A 24,222-nucleotide genomic window follows, 5' to 3' on the forward strand; every position below is an offset into this window, starting at 1 on the left:
GGAACGGGTCACCGCCTTGATGTTAGTTGAGAACTTTATAAACTTCAAATACACTACAAGTGTCACGAACGTCGTAATCCTCCTCGTCTGAGGAGGAGTAAGGATCGGACCAAAGCGCAGCGTGGTTTGATGAATAAATACTTGATTTATTTAACGAAGACAAAACACTAAACAAACTTACAAAACAACAAAACGAATGTGATGCTATATAACGAAAGTGCAGACACAGGCAACCAACGTATAGACATAGACAATAACCCACAACCCACAATAAAAAACAGGCTACCAAAATATGGTTCCCAATCAGAGACAACGCAAAACACCTGTCTCTGATTGAGAACCATATCAGGCCAAACACAGAAATAGACAAACCAGACAAACAACATAGAGTGCCCACACAGATCACACCCTGACCAACCAAAACATAAAACATACAAAGCAAACTCTGGTCAGGGCGTGACAACAAGTTGTACATTTCCTGCAATGCAGGAAAGTTCTACTGCAACTGTAGGCTGTCGTTGTAAATAAGAATTTGTTCTTAACTAACTTGCCTAGTTAAATAAAGGTGAACTAAAACAGGGTGTTCAAATTAAGATCCTACATCTGTATTATAGTGACTTTCATGTTAGTGACAGTACAGTATACTACTATATAGTGCTGTATCTGTCAACGGTCATTTCAGATGAGCTGTGACAAACCGAGGACGAGACATATTGGTTTTCCTCATTGAACCATCAGTCATGCCATTAGGAGTCATGCATCAGTCCAACCAGAGGGCTTCTCTATGAACATCTATGATGAGCAGGGATTGATTTTCCATAGATAAAGAATAGTCACTGGAGTGGAACTACTGTCGCGCGAGGGGACTCAGATCTCCAAGGTTAAATCTGATCTCATTGAGTACAGTACATTCTCTCAGCAGCTGAACAATAATCTGGTCCATATAGCTTCAAGTAAAAGCATTTCATTATGTAGCACTAAAAGCTCTTTTTAATAGGCTCTGGGGTGAATTGTATATGTGAGTGTGTGTGGTTTCTGGTGTTCATGAGGTTGACATTGTACTGTGACAGGCACAGACATGTTGACATGGACATGCATTTCGCCCTCGATATAGTAGTTGTTTATCTGTTTGTTTATGTGTGTACAGTGCATTCGGGAAAGTATTCAGACCACTTCCCTTTTTCCACATTTTGTGACCTTATATTATATTTTTCCCCATCAATCTACACACAATAGAAATGTTTGTAAATATTATTATTTTTTTAAACACAAATACCTTATTTTAAAAAAGATCGTTAACTAGGCAAGTCAGTTAAGAACAAATTGTTATTTACAATGACGGCCTACCCCGGCCAAACCCTCCCCTAACCCAGACGACGCTGGGCCAATTGTGCGCCGCCCTATGGGACTCCCAATCACGGCCGGTTTTGATACAGCCCGGGATCAAACCAGGGTCTGTAGTGATGCCTCTAACACTGAGATGCAGTGCCTTAGACCGTTGCACCACTTGGGAGCTAATTTACATAAGTACTCAGACCCTCTGCTATGAGACACGAAATAGAGCTCAGGTGCATTCTGTTTCCATTGATTATCCTTGAGATGTTTCTACAAATTGATTGGAGTGCACCTGTGGTAAATCCAATTGATTGGACATGATTTGGAAAGGCACAAACCTGTCTATATAAGGTCCCACAGCTGACAGTGCATGTCAGAGCAAAAACCAAGCCATGAGGTCAAAGGAATTGTCCATAGAGCTCCGAGACAGGATTGTGTCAGAGAGATCCTTGATGAAACCCTGCTCCAGAGCGCTCAGAACCTCAGACTGGGGCGAAGGTTCCCCTTCCAACAGGACAAGTAGGAGTGGCTTCGGGACAAGTCTCTGAATGTCCGTGAGTGGCCCAGCCAGAGCCCATACTTGAACCCGATCGAACATCTCCGGAGAGACTTGAAAATAGCTGTGCATCGACCCTCCGCATCCAACCTGAGAAAGCTTGAGAGGATCTGCAGAAAATAATGAGTGAAACTCCCCAAATACAGGTGTGCTAAGCTTGTAGCGTCATACCCAAGAAGACTCGAGGCTGTAATCACTGCCAAAGGTGCTTTAACAAAGTACTTGTCACGTTCCTGACCTGTTTTTCCTTTTTCTTGTATTTATTTAGTTGGTCAGGGCGTGAGTTGGGGTGGGCTGTCTATGTGTGATTTTCTATGTTGGGGTTTTGTGTTCGGCCTGGTATGATTCTCAATCAGAGGCAGCTGTCAATCGTTGTCCCTGATTGAGAATCATACTCTCCGGGTTCTCTCTCCAGCTGCTTCCACCTGTCCAGCGCTGTCAGAGCCTTCCTCCTCTCCAGCACAGCCAGTGTCTGAACTGTCTGCCTGCCCAGCGCTGTCTGAACTGTCTGCCTGCCCAGCGCTGTCTGAACTGTCTGCCTGCCCAGTGCTGTCTGAGCTGCCTGCCTGCCCAGCGCTGTCTGAGCTGCCTGCCTGCCCAGCGCTGTCTGAGCTGCCTGCCTGCCCAGCGCTGTCTGAGCTGCCTGCCTGCCCAGCGCTGTCTGAGCTGCCTGCCTGCCCAGCGCTGTCTGAGCTGCCTGCCTGCCCAGCGCTGTCTGAGCTGCCTGCCTGCCCAGCGCTGTCTGAGCTGCCTGCCTGCCCAGCGCTGTCTGTCTGTCCCGAGCCTTCCGCCAGACAGGATCAGCCAGAGCCGTCCAGCCAGGACCAGCCAGAGCCGTCCAGCCAGGACCAGCCAGAGCCGTCCAGCCAGGACCAGCCAGAGCCGTCCAGCCAGGACCAGCCAGAGCCGGCCAGCCAGGACCAGCCAGAGCCGGCCAGCCAGGATCCGCCAGAGCCGGCCAGCCAGGATCCGCCCCTCAGTCCGGTGCTGCCCCTCAGTCCGGAGCTGACCCTCAGTCCGGAGCTGCCCCTCAGTCCAATGGGGTTTATATGGAGGGTGGTCATTGGGAGGAGGCCAAGGAAGCGGGGTTTGACTATGGTGGGGTGGGGACCACGACCAGCGCCAGAGCCGCCACCGTGGACAGACGCCCACCCAGACCCTCCCCTAGACTTTATGCTGGTGCGCCCGGAGTTCGCACCTTAAGGGGGGGGTTATGTCACGTTCCTGACCTGTTTTTCCTTTTTCTTGTATTTATTTAGTTGGTCAGGGCGTGAGTTGGGGTGGGCTGTCTTTGTGTGATTTTCTATGTTGGGGTTTTGTGTTCGGCCTGGTATGATTCTCAATCAGAGGCAGCTGTCAATCGTTGTCCCTGATTGAGAATCATACTAAGGCAGCCGGGGTTTCACGTGTGTTTTGTGGGTGTTTGTATCTCGTGTCAGTGTTCGTGCCACACGGGACTGTTGTCGGTTTTGTCACGTTTGTTGTTTTTGTATTTGTAAGTGTTCAGTTTCGATTTATTAAATTATCATGAGCACTACCCACTCTGCGTGTTGGTCCGATCCATGCTCCTCCTCGTCTGAGGAGGAGAACGACTTCGACAGCCGTTACAGTACTGAGTATAGGATCTGAATACTTGTTTTTGCTTTGTCATTACGAGGTATTGTGTGCAGATTGTTGAGGAGAAACATTTTCATCAATTTTAGGATAAGGCTGTAACTTAACAAAATATTGAATAAGCCAAGGGGTCTGAATACTTTCCCGAATGCACTGTATGTGTGTGTGTCTGTGTGTCTGTGCGCACACGGTGCAAAACCCTTGTGGGCAATGTGGGGATTGGGGGGGGGTTGCTGTTAGGGTGACAATAGCAGTCGATAGTGGTAGCTACATAACTGTCTGTAGCAGTCAATAAATTTGACTTTCCATGACCTGGCTCATGAGGTTAGATCAAAAGTGCTGATGCGTGACAAAAGAACGAACATATGGGGTGCTGATTAGACACATCCTTTACCACATTCAGCCTACATAACATTGGGAGTGTATGTACATATCAAATGCACAGCATCGTGAGATGCTTAGCACATCTAAGTTATTTAACTACGACATGTTGATCCACTATCACAACTACGTTATTTTTACTCAAGAGTATACCACAACAAATATCTTCATATCTACAGATTTATTATGTTGTGGAAAATGTTCTATGATAAATTATGATTTAGCTGTGGGTTAACTGTTGCTCGCTCTGAAAGGCTAGCTGCTCTCTGGTTGGATGTTGAGCAAGGTGTGATAGTGGAGCGGGGGGAAGAGGCACTCACTCGAGGGAAGATGGCAGCCAGAGAGCAGACAGTTAGGACGAGCAGCAGGACCTCGCCCACAGCTAGGGTCACGTAGTTTGCTATCATCCTGTCAACCGCAAGAACACACAGAACATAAGGAACACGAGAGAGAGAGAGGGGGAGAGAGAGAGAGAGAGAGAGAGAGAGAGAGAGTTTAGGTGAACTCACCGAGGGTCTATGAGGACTTCCATGGCTGCAGTGAACAGGAGCACTACACAGGAGCAGCTGAAGGCAGCTCCGCTCTGCTTCTCCTTTTCTACGGAGTAGCGGGTCTCCAGCTCAGGGTCCACAAAGCGCAGGGACAGAGGGTTGGTGCGTTTCCCCTTCAAACTGACAGGGCAGAGGGAGGGTTCACACGGTCTGTCTGCTCACATAACCATAGGATTCATACCTGGCTGCACATGGCTCACTCTCACACTGTCACGCCCTGGCCTTAGTTATCTTTGTTTTCTTTATTATTTTAGTTAGGTCAGGGTGTGACATGGGGGATGTTTGTGGTTTTTGTCTAGTCTAGGGTGTGTGTATTGTCTAGGGGGTTTTGGTAGAGTTCATGGGGTTGTGTTCAGTGTAGGTGTTTATGTAAGTCTATGGTTGCTTGGATTGGTTCTCAATTAGAGACAGCTGTCTATCGTTGTCTCTGATTGAGAGTCATATTTAGGCAGCCATAGGCATTAGGTAGGTTGTGGGTAATTGTCTATGTTTGACGTTAGTAGCTTGTGTCTGCACTTTCGTTTGTAGCTTTGTCTAGTTTGTGTTAGTGGTCGTTTTCGTTTCATCTTCAAATAAAGTGAAGATGTATTTATATCACGCTGCGCCTTGGTCCTCTCTTTCACCTAAAGACGATCATGACACACACCCTCTGCTACTGGGTGTTTCTCTATGAATATCACACACATTCTCTGGTTTTCCCAAAATGCCTCGTTGGGGGATTCCCGGAATCAGGAGGGAATAAGCATGAAATCCAGAATCCGCCAAACAGGAGTTCAGGAAAAGCAGGGAATTTATTTAAAGTTCCTGGAATTTTGTAACCCTACACACACCCTCAGTCTCACTCTCTGTCTACTCACGCTTGTACGGTCTCTCTCTCCAGCAGTGCCTCATTGAGCAGTTTGTTGAGCTCCTGTTCGTTCTCTTGGGCATCAATCACCCTCTCGGCCAGGTCCCGCAGTCTTAGCCTCCGCCGAGGGTTGGGGAACGAAGGGTTCACCACCTGGAGTCACAAGGTGGCATTCCTGTTCTGTCATTACACCACCCACTGGATGCACCCCGATTCTCCACACTTCTTCTAAAGTGTGCACTTGCACACTCCCTCTTATGGATTTAACAATGGTCGAAACTCTCTCCAGCCAATACTTACACCAATTCAATGCTTTTAGATCCATGACGGGGAGTGTGCAAGTGCACACTTAATGAGAAGGGTGGAGAATCTGGAAGTAGCCACTCTTCATTCAGGTTTGAAGTGGAGAAGGTAGCACACGTTGGAGCAACTCCTGTCTTGGAGACAGCCAAAGTATTTAGAGGTTTTTGTACTAGCCAGCACACCCCTGAATTTACATATCGAGGTCTGAATATAAGACAATGATAAGTTAATAATTTGAATAGGTGTACTAATCCTAAACTGGAACAAAGGCCTGCACACACTGTGTACTTGTAGGACACAGAGTTGCAATCCTGTGTGTTAGGGGTTACAGTAAAGGTCATATGTTACCCGTGTGTCCAGCTCCTCTGGCTCGTCTGGTGTGGTGCAGGCTGTGTGGACACTTCCATTACACTCAGTGGTGTTGATCAACAATGGAGAGTTCCCATTGGATGACATCACAGACAACTTCTGATAGGAAACGAAGAGACAGGAAGGAGGAGAGAGAGAGAGAGAATGTGAGGTGTGTTACAGTGACTGTGGTGTGTTGACGGGAGGAATCTGGAGAGAAAAAAATATTTACATTTTTGTAACGCTTTCTTTTACAGCCTGTTGTAAGCTGTTAGTTACCTGGTATTTTCATGGTATAAACTAGGAAACTACGCTGGTAATTACCTCAAAGAATTCAACTAAATTGGTGACTGGTACCAAAGTTAAAGACAAAGTTATTTCTTAACTACTACCTGGTTGTAAAATAAATAAAAAAAAAATTATTTTTTTAAATGTTATCCCATTTTCTCCCCAATTTTCGTGGTATCCAATCGCTAGTAATTACTATCTTGTCTCATCGCTACAACTCCCGTACGGGCTCGGGAGAGACGAAGGTCGAAAGCCATGCGTCCTCCAAAGCACAACCCAACCAAGCCGTACTGCTTCTTAACGCAGCGCGCCTCCAACCCGGAAGCCAGCCGCACCAATGTGTCGGAGGAAACACCGTGTACCTGGCCCCTTTGGTTAGCGCGCACTGCGCCCGGCCCGCCACAGGAGTCGTTGGAGCGCGATGAGACAAGGATATCCCTACCGGCCAAACCCTCCCTAACCCGGACAACGCTATGCCAATTGTGCGTCGCCCCACGGACCTCCCGGTCGCGGCCGGCTGCGACAGAGCCTGGGCGCGAACCCAGAGACTCTGGTGGTAATATAAAGTTTTACAGAGGGTTTATCTCAGTGAGACGAACCTGTAAGAATAAAGGTTGAATAAAACTAGGTGCTGAGGCAATACTCACCACCCCGTTGATGCCGTTCTTTCCCAGGGGGCCCTTGGGCACCACCACCAGGTAGGAGTCGATGCCCCTCTCCTTCAGGTACTCACAGCGGTCGCCCCCGTTCCCCGGCTCCATATCAAACTCCCCGTGCAGACACTCCATGGTGGCTTGGGAGATATGCACACGCCTGCCGCAAAGGTCAGGGGTTATAGGTTATAGGTCAGAGAGCCTGGCATATCAATGGCAGGGCGGGTGGGGGCTGACCCTATGCCCTCCCTATTGCAAACTTAGAATAATTCCTGTTGTCACCCTCTTATTTGATATACAGTACATCAACATTTCCTTACAGACTTCATAACTTATTGCTAGCAATAATTAATTTTGTATTGGTATATAGGGTTTGTATTGGGCACAAACACATTTGACAAATATGCGTGCATGAGGCAGGTAAATCTTGCCTGTGCATCATCTAAGGTTGTAGTAAAGATCTGTAAATAGAGTTAGGGAAAATGTAATAACTTAGAGGGGTTTAACCAGTTCCTTCTTACCCCGGTATTCCCCCCGCCTCCATCTTATTGGCCACGGTGACGTCAGTGGACCAGACATCATACTGCCACCGCTTCTGTCCCAGGACGCCCCCCAGGACAGTGCCAGTGTGTACCCCCACACGCATGTCCACATCTGTCCCGGTCTTCTCACGAACATACCTACAGGACAACACAGTCACCGTGACACAGAGACAAGAAGAACCACACTAGCCAGTCTTTCCCCTACCATTTGTTTTGCCTCCAGCACATCACATTACTCCTACTCTATGTGCAAATCTCAAATGACACCCTATTCACCACAAGTACAGAAGGACCTCTGAGATGTGAACACGTCTGAAAAGGAAGTCAATCGGAATACGGAAAGGTTTGGACTTAAAAGCGCATCAAACCTTTCTAGAAAATGTGAATTGTGTATTATTTTCTCAGCATTTATCCAGATACTGTAGATGTCAGACCTGTTTTCAGCACATGAAAGTAATTGGTTCTACAGTAGTATACTACCTTTGACCCTAAGTGGGTGAATAGGATGTCCTTTGACACATGCAGCCTATACCACAAACCACTTTAAAGTTTCTACAGTCCACATTTCCATTGGGTGCTACTCACGAAATGGCCTCCACCATGGCCAGGCCCATCATGATGGAGCAGGCAGCGTGGTCCTCTCTGTAGTCTGGCAGGCCACAGATGCAGTAGTAACAGTCGCCCAGGATCTTTATTCTCAACTGGTGGTATTTCTACACAGAAACACACACACACAGTGAGGTCGTGGAGAGGCTGGAACATTCAAATAAGTGATTTCATCTGTATGTGAAATGATGAGACTATTCATTTAAATTAACTTTAATCTACAAATAAATCTGTTTAAAAGATTAGTATACATGCCAACCAATATACATTTTTAGTCAGTAAGTAATATATTTATGTCTGTGTGTGTGTGAGTGACTCACGGCAGCCAGCTTGTCAAAGCGGGCAAACAGTTCATTGAGGAGCTTGACCAGCTCATGGGCACTGCATGATGATGACAGCTGAGTGAATCCCACAATGTCTGCAAACAAAATACTGCAGGAGAAAGGGGATTACATGCAGTCATCACATCATCCTATTGGACATCCTGCCTCTGTGTTATACGACATAGTGTCCTCTATAAGTTGTGTTCTCCTAGCCATAGGTCTATAGTCTTACCTGACATTTTCGTGGCGATACATGTACATGGTGTTGAACTGCTGCATCTCCTTCTGTCCAGTCTGACTGGCTTCTTTCTTCTTCATGTCCTGTAACATCTCGTCTGCTATATGCTTGGGCAGGATGGACAGCAAGAGACGCTCCTGTGGATGACACAGGGAGACTGGTGAGGTTTCAGTCGATATGAGGAGACTCTAAAGAGCCTCAATAGACGCATGCACAGCTTACAATAAAGGCACTTCATTCGGTGTGATTGGCAGCAGAATCAATCAATGACTCAATCAGAATCAATAAAGATTCAGTGACCTGATCAAATCACTTTCTATAACAAAGGAAACCGTCCGTTGGAAACTGTCCAAAGGAAACTGTCCATTGCCATCCCAAAGCCTCCACTTCCATTTATATCTACTTCTATCACCCTTCAACCAATAGATGTGCTCAAACAGTACATACAGTGCATTTGGAAAGTATTCAGACCCCCTGACTTTTTCAACATTTTGTTAAATGACAGCCTTATTCTAAAATAGATACAAAATAACTGTTTCCCCTCATCAATTTACAGAGCTAAAACTTTTTTTTATTTTTTTTGTACATTTTTGCAAATGTATTAAAAATAAAAAACAGAAATACCTTATTTACATAAGTACTGAGACCCTTTGCTATGAGACTCGAAATTGAGATCAGGTGCATCCTGTTACCAATGATCATCCTTAAGATGTTTCTACAACTTGATTGGAGTGCACCTGTGGTAAATTCAATTGATTGGACATGATTTGGAAAGGCACAAACCTGTCTATATAAGGTCCCACAGCTGACAGTGCATGTCAGAGCAAAAACCAAGCCATGAGGTCAAAGGAATTGTCCATAGAGCTCCGAGACAGGATTGTGTCGAGGCACAGATCTGGGGACTTCCTTGAGCTGGCCCCTCATACAAACTGAACAATCAGGGGAGAAGGGCCTTGGTCAGGGAGGTAACCAAGAACCAGATTGTCACTCTGACAGAGCTCTAAAGCTCCTCTGTGGAGATGGGAAAACCTTCCAGAAGGACAACCATCTCTGTAGCACTCCACCAATCAGGCCTTTATGGTAGGGTGGCCAGACGGAAGCCACTCCTCAGTAAAAAGGCACATGACAGTGTCACGCCCTGACCTTAGAGAGCCTTTTTATGTCTCTATTTGGTTTGGTCAGGGTGTGATTTGGGGTGGGCATTCTATGTTTTGTTTTCTATGATTTTGTGTTTCTATGTTTTGGCCGGGTATGGTTCTCAATCAGGGACAGCTGTCTATCGTTGTCTCTGATTGGGAACCATACTTAAGTAGCCCTTTTTCCCTCCTTTCGTTGTGGGTAGATGTCTTTGTTAGGGGCACTATAGCCCTTGTAAGCTTCACGGTTGTTTGTTTTGTTTCTTGTTTCGTTGGCGACATTTTAAAATAAAATAAAATGTACGCTCACCACGCTGCACTTTGGTGCACTTCTTTTGACGGCCGTGACAGACAACCCACTTGGAGTTTGACAAAAGGCACCTAAAGGACTCTCAGACCATGAGAAACAAGATTATCTTGTCTGATGAAACCAAGATTGAACTCTTTGCCCTGAATGCCAATCGTCGCATCTGGAGGAAACCTGGCACTCTCCTTACGGTGAAGCAGGGTGGTGGCAGCATCATGCTGTGGGGATGTTTAAAAGCGGAAGGGACTGGGAGACTAGTCAGGATCAAGGGAAAGATGAATGGAGCAAAGTACAGAGAGATCCTTGATGAAAACATGCTCCAGAGCGCTCAGGACCTCAGACTGGGGCTAAGGTTCACTTCCAACAGAACAACAACCTTAAGCACACAACCAAGACAACGCAGGAGTGGCTTCGGGACAAGTCTCTGAATGTCCTTGAGTGGCCCTGCCAGAGCCTGGACTTGAACCCAATCGAACATCTCTGGAGAGACTAGGGCTGTGGTGGTCACAAAATTTTGTCAGCAGCTGATTTTCAAGCAAATAACTGTCAGTCTCACGGTAATTGACCGCTAATTAACATAAACACATTTAGCATCTCCTGGCTTCCACACATACAAGCCACTGATGCTGACCTTCGGAACATCTACATTTTAAAAAGTTTAAGAAATCCATGTAATATAGCCTACACCCATCACAATAAATCCATGACCTATTTTAGAAAATGTAGTAAATTTCAAAAGAACAGAATAGCATACTCTGAGTTTTCCTTATGTTAGGTCCTGATCTGGCTATGCCAAATGATGTGGGCTACACTAGTTCATTCAGCAGACAAGATTTGCTTTGAATTCCATGGCATTATTTTATAGTATGAAGAAAACAATTGAACAAAGCTGAATAAAATAGAAAGGATATTTTCTCCAAACGATTTGAGAGAATGCGGACGCGGCTCTTCTGTGATGAGCGGTTAACAAAGAAATAGGTATTCCTATATGCTTAATTTAGAGTTAATATTGTCACTTTAGTTGTTCTACAAACGTTGGGCTATATGTTTTGATTGTTAATAAACTCAGCAAAAAAATGAATATCCCTTTTTCAGGATCCTGTCTTTCAAATATATTTGGATTTTTTACGAATTAACTTCACAGATCTTCATTGTAAAGGGTTTAAAAACTGTTTCCCATGCTTGTTCAATGAACCATAAACAATTAATGAACATGCACCTGTGGAACGGTCGTTAAGACACTAACAGCTTACAGAGGGTAGGCAATTAAGGTCACAGTTATGAAAACTTAGGCCTTTCTACTGACTCTGAAAAACACCAAAAGAAAGATGCCCAGGGTCCCTGCTCATCTGCGTGAACGTGCCTTAGGCATGCTGCAAGGAGGCATGAGGACTGCAGATGTGGGCAGGGCAATGAATTGCAATGTGCGTACTGTGAGACACCTAAGTCAGCGCTACAGGGAAGCAGGACGAACAGTTGATCGTCTTCACAGTGGCTGATCACGTGTAACAACACCTGCACAGGATCGGTACATCCGAACATCACACCTGCGGGACAGGTACAGGATGGCAACAACAACTGCCCGAGTTACACCAGGAACGCACAATCCCTCTATCAGTGCTCAGACTGTCAGCAATAAGCTGAGAGAGGCTGGACTGAGGGCTTGTAGGCCTGTTGTAAGGCAGGTCCTCACCAGACATCACCGGCAACAACGTCACCTATGGGCACAAACCCACCGTCGCTGGACTGGCAAAAAGTGCTCTTCACTGACGAGTCGCTGTTTTGTCTCACCAGGGGTGATGGTCGGACTCGCATTTATTGTCGAAGGAATGTGCGTTACACCAAGGCCTGTACTCTGGAGCGGGATCGATTTGAAGGTGGAGGGTTCATCATGATCTGGGGCGGTGTGTCCCAGCATCATCGGATTGAGCTTGTTGTCATTGCAGGCAATCTTAACGCTGTGCGTTACAGGGAAGACATCCTCCTCCCTCATGTGGTACCCTTCTAGCAGGCTCATCCTGACATGACCCTCCAGCATGACAATGCCACCAGCCATACTGCTCGTTCTGTGCGTAATTTCCTGCAAGACAGGAATGTCAGTGTTCTGCCATGGCCAGAGAAGAGCCCGGATCTCAATCCCATTGAGCACGTCTGGGACCTGTTGGATCGGAGGGTGAGGGCTAGGGCTATTCCCCCCAGAAATGTCCGGGAACTTGCAGGTGCCTTGGTGGAAGAGTGGGGTAACATCTCACAGCAAGAACTGGCTAATCTGGTTCAGTCCATGAGGAGGAGATGCACTGCAGGACTTCATGTAGCTAGTGGCCACACCAGATATTGACTGTTACTTTGATTTTGACCCCCTCCCCCCTTTGTTCAGGGACACATTCTATTTATGTTAGTCACATGTCTGTGGAACTTGTTCAGTTTATGTCTCAGTTGTTGAGTCTTGTTATGTTCATACAAATATTTACACATGTTAAGTTTGCTGAAAGTAAACACAGTTGACAGTGAGAGGACGTTTCTTATTTTGCAGAGTTTACATTGTAAAGCTGCATGATGCGACTCTAATGATGATTTGAAAAAGGTTGCTTGAAAGGCATGAGCTCTGCTTTGTTTATTGTGCAGGCTGTACACACTACATCAGTCACCCATTCACAATTTGATAAGCACTTGATAATGCCTAGAATTTCACAGCAGCATCCCCTTTGTGTGGCCGTAATGCACCCTAAAAAAATCAATGCCTTTTGCGCCCAGTGGCCGTTGTGATGGAGTGCTGCATGCTCTATCACGTGATCGGGTCTTTCTCACAGGCTACAAGTGAAGACAGACACATTGGAGACACAACTGTGCACATCAGCAAACAAGATAAGTAGGCATAACGAACAGCAAAAGCACTAGCCTATGTCAATCTACTATCCCCCATAGTACAAAAGTCGACCTATTCCATTCTGTGCGAGTAATAGAGTGCTGAGTACCAGGCAGTTAGCAAGTTTGGTAGGCTACTAATGACCAGCAGCAGCATCTGAGTTTGGAGAAGCCTAATTACCGTGACTAAATGGTCATGTGGAATTTGACTGCCTTCATGACCGCCGGTGTGGCGGTAATACAGTCACCGCAATAGCCCTAGGAGAGACCTGAAAATAGCCGTGCAGCAACGCTCCCCATCCAACTTGACCGAGTTTGAGAGGATCTGCAGAGAAGAATGGGAGAAACTCCCTAAATACAGGTGTGCCAAGCTTGTAGCTTCATACCTGAGAAGACTCGAGTCTGTAATCGCTGCCAAAGGTGCTTCAACAAAGTACTGAGTAAAGGGTCTGAATACTTATGTAAATATGATATTTTTTTTTTTTTTAAATCAACATTTGCAAAAAAAAAGAAAAACCTGTTTTTGGTTTGTCATTATGGGGTATTGTGTGTAGATTAGTGAGAATTTTGTTACGTTACAGCCTTATTCTAAAATTGATTAAATTGTTGAATCAATTTTAGAATAAGGCTGTAGCGTAACAAAATTAGGAAAAAGTCAAGGAGTTTGAATACTTTCCGAATGCATTGTACATGTTATAATCACATCCCATGGTATGTATTAGAGATACGAAACCACAAAATACTAATCCTTTACATGGTTCTACTCTGATTTAGCCACTGTCTCCTGTATTCCTGACCCAGAGTTGGCTCTAGAAAATGTATCCTCCATATGTAATTCCTCTGGCATATAAACAAGCCCCTTTTAAACAATTCAGAGTCAAAGATAGAAAACCAAGGGTTAGATCTTCAGAGCTATCTGAGCTCATTCAGATGCGAAATCAGGCCTGGGCCAAAGCAAGGAAAAAGGCCTGGAAATGTTTCAGACAATTGCGAAACAGATGTACTATCTCGATTAAGAAAGCAAAACCAAATGACCTTTTAAACTCTATATCCGACTGCTGGTGTCCTTCAAAATTTTGGAAAACTGCACTGAAGCGTACAAATTCCTCTTCTTCCCTGCCTAAGCAAATGGTGGTTTAATTGACCCTGGTAAGTCAATCAACTGTTCTTCCTCTGCCAGCCTCGATGGTTAACCCATCAACTTCTAGTGAATCTTTGTTTTCATTTCAACAATTTACTATATGTGATGTGCTAAATGCCTTGCTTAAGACTGATTAAAAAAATCCACTGGGGCTGATATTCTTGATCCATTCTTGCTGCAGCTCTCTGCCCCCCTGATTACTGAATCAATAACCCATATTTTTTACCTGACGATTATATCTGGTACTATCCCCAAGGTTTGGAAGGCGGCCCATGTACTCCCCCTTCACAAACGTGCAGACCCTTGTGATCTAAATAATTCAATCACCCTATTTCTAAACTTTCTTGCCTTGCTAAAATATTAGAATATTTGATTAATTCTCAGATAAGATCTTTCTTATTTTTAAAATGTATTCTAAATGTACATCAGTCGGGTTTTAGGCCAGGTCATAGCAGTATCTCTGCTGGATCCCTAGTTATAAATGATGTAGTTAACTGTATGGATAAAAGGCAACATTGTGCTGCCCTCTTCATTGGCCTGTCAAAGGCTTTCGATACTTTTGATCACTCATGGCTAATTCAGAGCCTTTCCTCAATTGACCTAGACCAGATTGCATGTAACTGGTTTAAAAATGTATTGACAGATAAAACTCAATGTGTATATCTACTGATGGTGTTAAATAAGGTTTCCTGGATATTACGAAAGGTGTCCTACAGGGGTCGATTCTGGTCCTGTGCTTTTTAACATTAACAATATCGACATGTTTTTTTTTTAAATGCACTTGTATGCCGATGATAGTGTTGTGTATGCTATTACCCCCAACGTTGACCAGGCTCTATCTGAACTACAGTCTGCCTTCATTGTATTACAGAAAATATGTATTGACCTGGAATTAGTATTGCATGCAGGTAAAACTACGTGTAGGTTGTTCTCTAGAGCACATAAAAATAACTCTGATGATTGAAGCATGTCATTTGGATAGTGTCCATATTGATTGTGTCCCTGCTTACAAATATCTGGTTAGATTTAAAGCTGTCTTTTAAAAAGCATATTGATGAGTTCAGAACCTGAGAATAAAAATGGTCTTCTATAGAAATAGGTCCTGCCTCTCGCTAAATAGTTTAAAGCAGATTGTTCAGTCGACAGTCCTATCGGTCCTAGACTATGGCGACATCATCTATATGAAGTCAGCTGTCACTTCATTTAAGCTGTTAGATGCAATTTAACATAGTGCACTGTGCTTTACTACGGGCTAAAATGTTTGTACTCGTCACTGCATTGTTTTGATTTATTAGGATCCCCATTAGCGACAACTAGTCTTACTGGGGTCCGACAGACAGGTGGTTGGCCCTCTGATGTCACGTAGGTTGATACATTGCTATGTTTTTATTTAGAAAGCCCTTTTACAAAAAGTCCCACTGTACCTAACTTCTTTCCTAAACTTTAGACATACGAGTTACCACACTCTGTCTCAGGGATGGCTGAGTTACCACACTCTGTCTCAGGGATGGCTGAGTTACCACACTCTGTCTCACTCTGGGATGGCTAACTCTGGAAATTCCTTTGGCTGCTACTGAGTTAGGTAAATCAGCTTTTAGTTTCATTGCACCTTATTTATGGAATAATCTTCAAAATGTTCTTAAATTTGATATCTGGGTGCCTCTAGGGAAATTCAGTAAGCTGATTGAGAACCTTATTTTCTATTTTTTAACCTGACAAAGGCTTCATAACCGTGTTTTTCTTTCTGCTTGCATTTTGATGTGCGTATTTTCTGTCATTTCTGTAATTCAGGGCTTATCTGTAAAAGAGACCTTGGTGTCAGTATGACTCCCTGATAAAATAATAAACATCCAACGGTCAAACATGATATATAATCACATATTACACAGTACATAGACATGTAGGCCTATAACATTTCTCCCTGTTAAAAGCACTGTCCCTATACACAAATCTGATTGGCCTAAAACTATCACTCATCGCCACGTAAGTCCATCTGAACAGATTCCACCCTTGATGACCCAAGACCAGAAACATAAACATTGGAAAACACAAACGCATCAGGCAAACAAAAGCCTTGAGTTCACACACACGTGGAGGGAGGAAAACAAATAACGTGGCAGGGTTTTTCTACGTTCTTATCAAAACCTGACGGAGAGAGACAAAAAAAATGGGCAAGCGAGTCAGCAGAGTGATTACTGCGGACATCGTCTCAGGAGGCCGGTCGCCATAGTAACCTGCAGCGACCGGATGCTCCTTGATTGGCTGGCGGCCCTTGTATCCCGGCAGCCCATGCTTCTCCATTAGTATTCTGGGAGAGTCTCTCTCTCCCTCCCTCTCTCTCCCTCCCTCCCTTCCATAATCACCCCTTTCCTCTCAGCGCTCTCCCTCTTTCTGAGCTCTCTATAGCAGTGACCGTCTGTTCCATAAATAGTAGCAATCAAGAATGCCCAATGGCCACAGCTGTGAGATGGGGAGGGAGGGGAAATGACTGCTGACACAGTGCTAACTCAAACAGACAAAATATGCACAAGCACACACAGACCCTTGTGTGCGCGCACACACACACACACACACACACACACACACACACACACACACACACACACACACACACACACACACACACACACACACACACACACACACACACACACACACACACACACACACACACACACACACATATATGTAATTAGCTTAGTGTAAGTGTACTGTAACAGTAGATCAAATGGAGCTGTAGATACTAAGAATATTGTTTAAATTCCCTTTGGCTTCAACATAAATAAAACAGGTCTGAATCAGAATCACATACATTCAAACCAGGGCAGTACTCTGGCACTGCCACACACTCCTTATTGCCCCCCACTCTCTAACCTACCACTCAAACCTACCAACCTCTGTCACTTTTCTCTCTCTGCACATTTTGTCTCCTGCCCTATATTGTATATGCCCCTCTGTCCTCCCGCCATATGTTTTTACCCACACTTCCTCCCTGTCTCCGTCTGTCAGTCTCACCTGTTGCTGGCTCTGTTCCTCCAGATTGAGTTTGACCTCCAGGGACTGCCGTGCTTCCAGGAAGGCCTTGCGGTGTTTCCGGTCTGCCATGTAGTAGGACATGACGCCCACAGTGATGGCACACACATAGATCACTATGTTGGCCAGCAGCTGGAGAACGCCAGAGTCATTAGACACACACATTTACACACGAGCATGCACACACCACCTGCACTATAACAAACACACAAACAGGCACGCACAGTAAGCCTTTCACTGTTAGTCTACACCTGTCGTTTACGAAGCATGTGACAAATACAAATTTGATTTGACATACGGACGCACGTACACACACTCTGAACGCCGTGGGGACGACCCTTGTGTAGACTTATCACGATCTAGGCTAGTGGTATCTTACTGAATTGCTGCAGCCATGAATGTGGCAGACAGGCAAAAAGAAACCAGCACTCAAAACCATTTCCAAACTCTTATAGGTTGCAGTGAGGTGGCTACCAATGAGTTAAATTTCAAACAAAGTTTGGATACTGCACTGTTTTGTCATTGAATAACGTTTTGATTCGCTCAGATTGAAGCTCTGATAGGGTGGTTGGCCTTTTATTGGGCTGCCTGCCTCGCATTGGATTAATGTGACATTATGATAAAGACATGAGCATACTGAGAACCAAAAACTGTGGACCATTTGAGAACAGTCTTGATGTCAAACAAGAGAATAACCTCTAAAATAACAAATATAGACAAATGACAAAACCACAGAGGCTTTTTTGTTGCCATTGATAATTCTACCTCAGACTCTTTTAGTTGGTAGGAGACACTGAAACCTCAGCCTCTGCTCTGTCACCGAAATATTTGATACAGTCAGCCTGTTTGAAGACTCATCAGTAATGCCTATTCATTGTAGACAATTACAGGGCATAATGTGACATAAATAGTACATAGACTGGAGGCTTATCTTCTGCATGATGAAATTATTTCAACACACCATTTGATGTGATCAGGAAAGCTAGCATGACTTACCTGCACTGTCCTTTTAACAATATCTAGCCTCTTATTAAATCTGCTGTACATACCCTAGTAATTGCTCATCATTCCTTGAGTTGCAAGTACGGCATGTTGCACTGTTCCTAGTTATTTTATGAGCTACTTCACAAGATCTGTTCACCTCTCTCTACCTGCCACCCTACTATCTACCGTGCCCCCCCCCCACACACACACACACCTGCCTGTCTCCCTCTCCACCTGCAACTTCCTTCCCTCCTGCATGTGTCCTCAGCCCCCACTCTTACCTGTCTCCCACTCTACCTGCAACTCCAATCCCCATCACAACTCACCCACTCTCACCCCCGCTGCAATTCATCCCCCACCCAAGGTGTGTCCTCAGCCCCATCCCCACTCTCACCTGTCTCCCGAGGGCAGCCCCCTGGATATCCTCCTGCTGCTGCTGAGCAATGGTGACCCCCAGCACTAGGGTGTGGACCCCGCACGACACGGATGTGATTAGCACAATGGGCGTGAGCCGCAAGGGCAGTGTCAGGAAGAAGGAGAAGCTAAAGAATGCCTGCCAGCCCACTGTGTCACTGGCCTGGTGGAAGCGGGCATAGTTCAGGCCCAGGTAGCAGAAGATCTGGGTCGCTATGAGCACCCACAGGGCATAGGGCACCACACGTCGCGAGATGCGGTCGGGTAGCAGGCCGTAGCGGCACAACACATAGAGTAGAATGTCTGATGCCAGGCCCACTGATGCCACCACCACAGAGGCCAGCTTTTCGCCTGTGTAGACCACAGCGCACATGACAATGATGTAGCTGTCAAACAGGGCAGCAAACACAACCAAAACCAGCAGGGTTTCGTGTCGCTGCCGCCGGAAATAGGTCTGATAGAGGTTCTCCAGAGACTCGGGTGCAAAGGTGAGACGCATGAAGCGTGGGAGGCAGAGGCAGCACCCTTGACTGCGAACCGTTACCTCGTGCGTGCGCCCCACGGCATGGCCTGGATCCGATGGTAGGGTCACAGAGCAGTCCGCCGAATACTCTGCTGAGTACTCCGGCTCAGAGAAGGCCCTGTTGCGAGGCATCGTGAATAATGACTACGTTTGGTATTCTTCCTGTGACCTAGTCGTAAAAAAGTGGAAATCTGTTTGTAGTTCTGCAGGTGTAAAATTCCTCAAGGTACTGTTGTAAGGTTCAAACGTAGGCCTACATCGTGCTCTCTCATCGGGTTCCCTTTTATTCTCCTGTGTGTAAACTCAACCCTTTGCCCTGAGGTGTCACGAATGTCCTTTAAATCCCACGTAGTGTCTTGATTGTCAGGATCTGCACTTTGGAATAGCTTTGCTCACATATTTGTTAGTTACACGCCTCTGACAGTGTCAGTTGATTCACCAATCCAATGTTCTCCAAATGTAGGCCTAAGGCAAAAGGAGATTTAAAGGGTCTCCTGGACCATGTTAATTTTCCTCATGTGAGCCCATGGAAAATTCACTAAGAATAAATTGGGGGCGATAATATAGCTTTGTTTCTTTTCGAATACAACACTTTGTTTACATTGCCACCCTTCACCTGAGATAACGCCTGACTAGCAATCCACGTTGGGAAAAACTGGGATTTTTAGGAAAATGACTGGAAATATGGACAGCTTGTGCAAGTTGTGCAAAAGAGGCCTAGATTCGTTTCTTCTTTGCAGTTGACAGACTGATACCGAGAGCAATGTCTTTCGTTTCCTTCCAATATTTAGCTTGAGAAAACTGCGCCTCTGTCCTCAGTTGATAATAACCCCGGAGCACTATGCGGGACTTCTGATTTTACAGTGCACACAGGAAATCGACTACATGTTGCGCTCTATGAAAAAGAGAAAAACGATAGAACTTGTAAAATGGATGTCCAAAACGGCACGATCAAGACTATCCATTTAAAATACTTAACACAGTCTTTGTTGCCGTATTATTAAGCAACCCGGTTTTCCAGCCTACAGTATAAGGACATAATATTTACATATTTCTTGCCCTCATTACACATATTTATGCGTTTGTTGCCTGTGATTTCAGGGTTAAATCGTGTGGCTACATTTCTATTTTGAAAAGGTGCTAGAGGACTGCTATTGTCGTACCCACTTAAATGATCGAATGACTGAAAATAATAAGCGTCATTATTTACCCATTCTGTATCCATTTAACATGTGGTGATGGCCAAAGATGAACGTGATCTTTCAATGTAGGTTTTCATTCTCCAGTGACTCGACGTTTGGCATCTCCTGTCTATCTATCCCTTTTAAAATGCCGCATGTGAACAGAGATTTTGTACCAGATGCTGTAAAAACCATCCGCATATTGTTGCATCCGTTTACAGAGCCATGAAAAAGCCACTTTCGATCTCCTATAGGTGGTGCTCGCTCTTTTGAGGATTAGATGTCACTTGTAATCAAAACAGTGCATTTGGGGTGTTTGTTATAAGAATAACATGAACATGTCCCTCTCGACGAGTAATAGACTACAATGGACTCGCCTTCTGCAGAAAACACGGAACAGCTCTGCTTTTTCGCCCTCGATCTTCACTTTCTACCCCTGATAAGCCCGTCCCAGTCTTTAGAAACCCCCCCCCCCCCCTTGCCTCCGATGTACAAAGTCAGAAATAGGGACAGACTATTCCAAATAGGATAACTAAATGTAAATAGCATATGGTTATTTATTATGACTGGATGAACTAATATGGCACTTGATTTCATTTTATTGATTAATTTCCATTAAAGTTCGCATAATGTTTTCCCGCCTCCTGGCCATACCACCACAATGTCTGAGTGCACTAATTGACTCTGACCATTATCACATCAAATGATCTACTTCTATAGATAAATAAATTTAAAATGGATCCAACAAACACCGTAAAAGAAATATGCATGTCACTTGAACCAGTCTTTGGGAGGGAACAATTGATAGCGTACTTATCGACAGCTGTTCCCGCATCGGCTTGAACAATCCAAACAAGAGCAGCAGTCCATTACACAACATCAGTTTATTTTGCTCACGCCCACCCTATTTCAAATCAAAGGTCACTTACATAGTTTAGAAAATCATATAGCGGGTGCGGCGAAATGATTGTTACTAGCGCCTAACAATGCAATGCAGTAAAATGCCAAACAGTGTGTGTGTGTGTGTGTGTGTGTGTGTGGAGCAGGAACTGAGTCTAGTCTAGGTGCTCCAGGGCTGTTCATGCACCATATGGCGTCGTTGTTCATTATTCTTTTTTGACTATGAGATGTGTTCAGGTTGTTGTGTCTGGTAATTTGTTTGTGTCCCAGAAACGCTACTGGCTGTGCCGAACCTGCCCGAGACCGGCTTCTTTCGTTGACACTGCCATTAGACCTGTATTGATTATTCCACTGAAACCCTGTATTGAACGTGTGATCAATACCCAGACCATTGACCTTTTTTTACTGGAAACAAACTCATCAACAACATCTCCCTGCCTCTCAGGCCCAAATTGAACAATCATACTTCCCCCTGTATTCATCCCTCTATAGCTTGGGGTGTGTGATACCCCATATCACAAGGTCCTCTCCCTTGTCACCATGCCACCCCCCCCATAAACACACCCGTGATCTTACTTTTGCCTCATTTTTTAAGAGCATGATGTATCAATTTGGATTTTGTCAAGGAAGCAGAGGTTAGAGACCACAAGAACACATGTGGACATATTTTTGAAGTTGTGCTAATCATGGAGAATTAACCTACCGCTACCGATATGTGCCTAGAGTGATGCAGCCCATTCAAATAGATGAGGCTTGTAGGTAACACTCTGTAAAAGTGATTCATTAATTGCTGGATTCCAAGACTGATGTTGCCGTGGAGAGACAGATTTCCCCAGAGAACAGCCAACAATAATTATTAAACAGTGCTCTTTACCACCAGCAAAGGCTGCGGTAGGACAGATGACGATGGTGTGCAAAATTAGACACAGATTATGGGAGGCAATGGATTAGGGTACATCCTTTAACAGTTGACAGATGATTATGTAATGTCATGATTTTATTCAGAGGCATAACAATTGATTGCTTTGCTAAAGCGGATTATACAAGTCCGGTTTTCAGAATGATCTCTTCCCAGTAGAAATGGGCAAGGGAATGGAGTGACAAATTAATCCTGTTTATTGTGTCTAACCATGTCTCTCCTCATGTGAGGGTTTTCTCTAGATTCATAAATGAACATTGTCCTATAACAATATCACAATCATGCTCTCAGTATCACTATTGTTTTAGAGAGACAATTTTTTTCATCATCCCTCTCATGTGATTAATCCAATACACTGTAACTATTTGAATGACCCTGTTGGGCAGAATCAGAATAGAACATCAGATGTGCATATTGTTTTCCATGGCATTGGCCACAGAGGACAAAGAAGAAACAGATTATTTGCACGAGGAAAGTGTTATAATCAATACATTGTTTGGCCAATATAGGCCTGTGCAAATCTTTTCTGCTGTCCATGATCTACAGAAGGTTTTAGATCTATGTAGAATAGAATACATCTATGTAAAACATTTGTTTGCAAATATTTGTCTCTTGTTTTGCAATGCTATTAAAATGTTTATTGTGTTTAGAAGAAAAAAAACAATACAGTTCAATCAATACAGTGTCACAGAACAATGTAATATGTTTCACCGGATATATAAATCTGAAGCCTCCGGTTGGCATTTACGCTCACCACCAAATATGGTTATGAGAGGAAGCCCAGTGGCTGGCAGTGGGAGAAAATGGATTTGGGATTTTGATCTTAATACAGTTTTCTGTTCCCCAAACTAGAATCTGTTATGAACAGAGTGGACCAAGTTTTGTAGACTTTACCCTTTGCCAAAGTAAAATATACATGTATAAAAATGCTTTGTTTAGTAGCGCAAGAACAAATTGAGTTATTGCACACTTCACGGAGTAGACGTTACCTAAAGGAAATATGCAAATACCTGCTAGAACGCACCAATAGGATTTCGCTAGCTCGTGTTTGGCTCTGCCCACCTTGATTGTTCTGCCCACTATGATTACTTTTCGCCCAATGGAAACGACAGGGTGTGGTCTATCTAGGGATAGTTCAAATGTTTTTTTTGACAGTGTACGTACAGGGGCGTCTTTAATGACGTGGACGCTCAGATTGCACGCTGCTGACGTGTATGTAGGGAAGTAGCAAGCTGGCTACCTAGCTAGCTAGCAACTTTAGCGTTATTTTCATTAGATATGTGCAGCCAGTGACAGCTCATAATGGGAATAATAGCCAACTAATTGAAAGAATTGGCATCAGAAGAGAAATCGGAGCAGATTACACAGGTAGAGTTTGCTACACATTGGTTTGCAAGACCTCAAACACATTAGCATACACTACCCAGTGCACCATTCATGCTCAATTAGCTAACGTTAATGATTGGCTGGCATGCTAAAAGCTTAGATGGCGAGTTAGCTAGCTAGTTAAACTGTCTTGTACAGATGTATTGTGCAGTGACGATTGCAAAGATTTCAAGTTATGTAGTTAGCTAGCTAACAAGACTTTCGCGATGGGATGTTTATCGAGCTAACATTAAAATAACAAAACATGTTCTAGTTAGTTAGCAAACGATGTAGCAAGCGCCTTAGGCTTGACAGGTAGAAGATACCATCCCTACAGTTACTCTTGTTTTACACCTGAGGTCGTAACACAATCATGGTTACATTAACACACATTGGAGTCGGCGCGAGATATCAGTCGGAAAACCTACTTAATTGCAGGAATGGGATATGCCACTGTACTCCAAATGTTACCTTTATCCACACTGCTCCATCGAGAAGATTGAAATACTGCCAGTTTTCATCATCAGCTAGCATGATGCCAAAAAGGGCAGTTTCCCAGGAAAACTAGCAGTATTTCAATCTTCTCAATGGTGCAGTGTGGCATATCCCATCCCTGCATTGAGATACGTTTTCTGACCCAAATCTCACGCCGGCTCCATAGGGTCTTAATGTAACCATGATTGTGTACTCAGCTCTGTGTAAACACCTGTAATGGTAGGGTCAGGATCTTCTAAAACATGAAAAATATGTGTACTGTCTTAATACACAATTTTACACCACCATTTTCGGGCAATTTAGGATGTTGCAAACCGTGTTCAGCCAAGGGTGTGCAGCATGGGTGGGTATAATTTGTGGAACGTTCCAACAGG

The 24,222-nt window shown here is 44.5% G+C and overlaps 2 protein-coding genes across 4 annotated transcripts in view; one reads left to right on the forward strand and one right to left on the reverse strand.

Annotated features, from left to right (window-relative positions):
* The window catches only part of LOC139573996 (adenylate cyclase type 3-like), a 32,644-nt gene extending 12,049 nt beyond the window's left edge, over window positions 1–20,595 (reverse strand). The window contains exons 1-12 of one of the 2 annotated variants that reach the window (XM_071398059.1): window positions 20,199–20,595; window positions 18,446–19,883; window positions 17,050–17,199; window positions 8,580–8,722; window positions 8,345–8,456; window positions 8,004–8,131; window positions 7,398–7,556; window positions 6,871–7,036; window positions 5,936–6,055; window positions 5,295–5,437; window positions 4,396–4,557; window positions 4,207–4,294 (exon numbers count right to left, since the gene is read on the reverse strand). In XM_071398059.1, coding sequence (XP_071254160.1) covers window positions 4,207–4,294; window positions 4,396–4,557; window positions 5,295–5,437; window positions 5,936–6,055; window positions 6,871–7,036; window positions 7,398–7,556; window positions 8,004–8,131; window positions 8,345–8,456; window positions 8,580–8,722; window positions 17,050–17,199; window positions 18,446–19,120 — 2,046 coding nt within the window. In that variant the 5' untranslated portion in view covers window positions 19,121–19,883; window positions 20,199–20,595. Of the gene's footprint in view, window positions 1–4,206; window positions 4,295–4,395; window positions 4,558–5,294; window positions 5,438–5,935; window positions 6,056–6,870; window positions 7,037–7,397; window positions 7,557–8,003; window positions 8,132–8,344; window positions 8,457–8,579; window positions 8,723–17,049; window positions 17,200–18,445 lie in introns of both variants that reach the window. The other variant, XM_071398060.1, reaches the window with a different exon arrangement.
* A 2,556-nt stretch (window positions 20,596–23,151) lies between these two features.
* Window positions 23,152–24,222, forward strand: part of LOC139573997 (guanine nucleotide-exchange factor SEC12-like) — a 6,989-nt gene continuing 5,918 nt past the window's right edge. For both annotated transcript variants that reach the window (XM_071398061.1, XM_071398063.1), the window contains exon 1: window positions 23,152–23,356. The gene's annotated coding sequence lies outside the window, so the exon portion shown is untranslated. The remainder of the gene's footprint in view (window positions 23,357–24,222) is intronic.

Source organism: Salvelinus alpinus, chromosome 4 (assembly GCF_045679555.1).
Source record: "Salvelinus alpinus chromosome 4, SLU_Salpinus.1, whole genome shotgun sequence".
NCBI classification, from domain to species: Eukaryota; Metazoa; Chordata; class Actinopteri; order Salmoniformes; family Salmonidae; genus Salvelinus; species Salvelinus alpinus.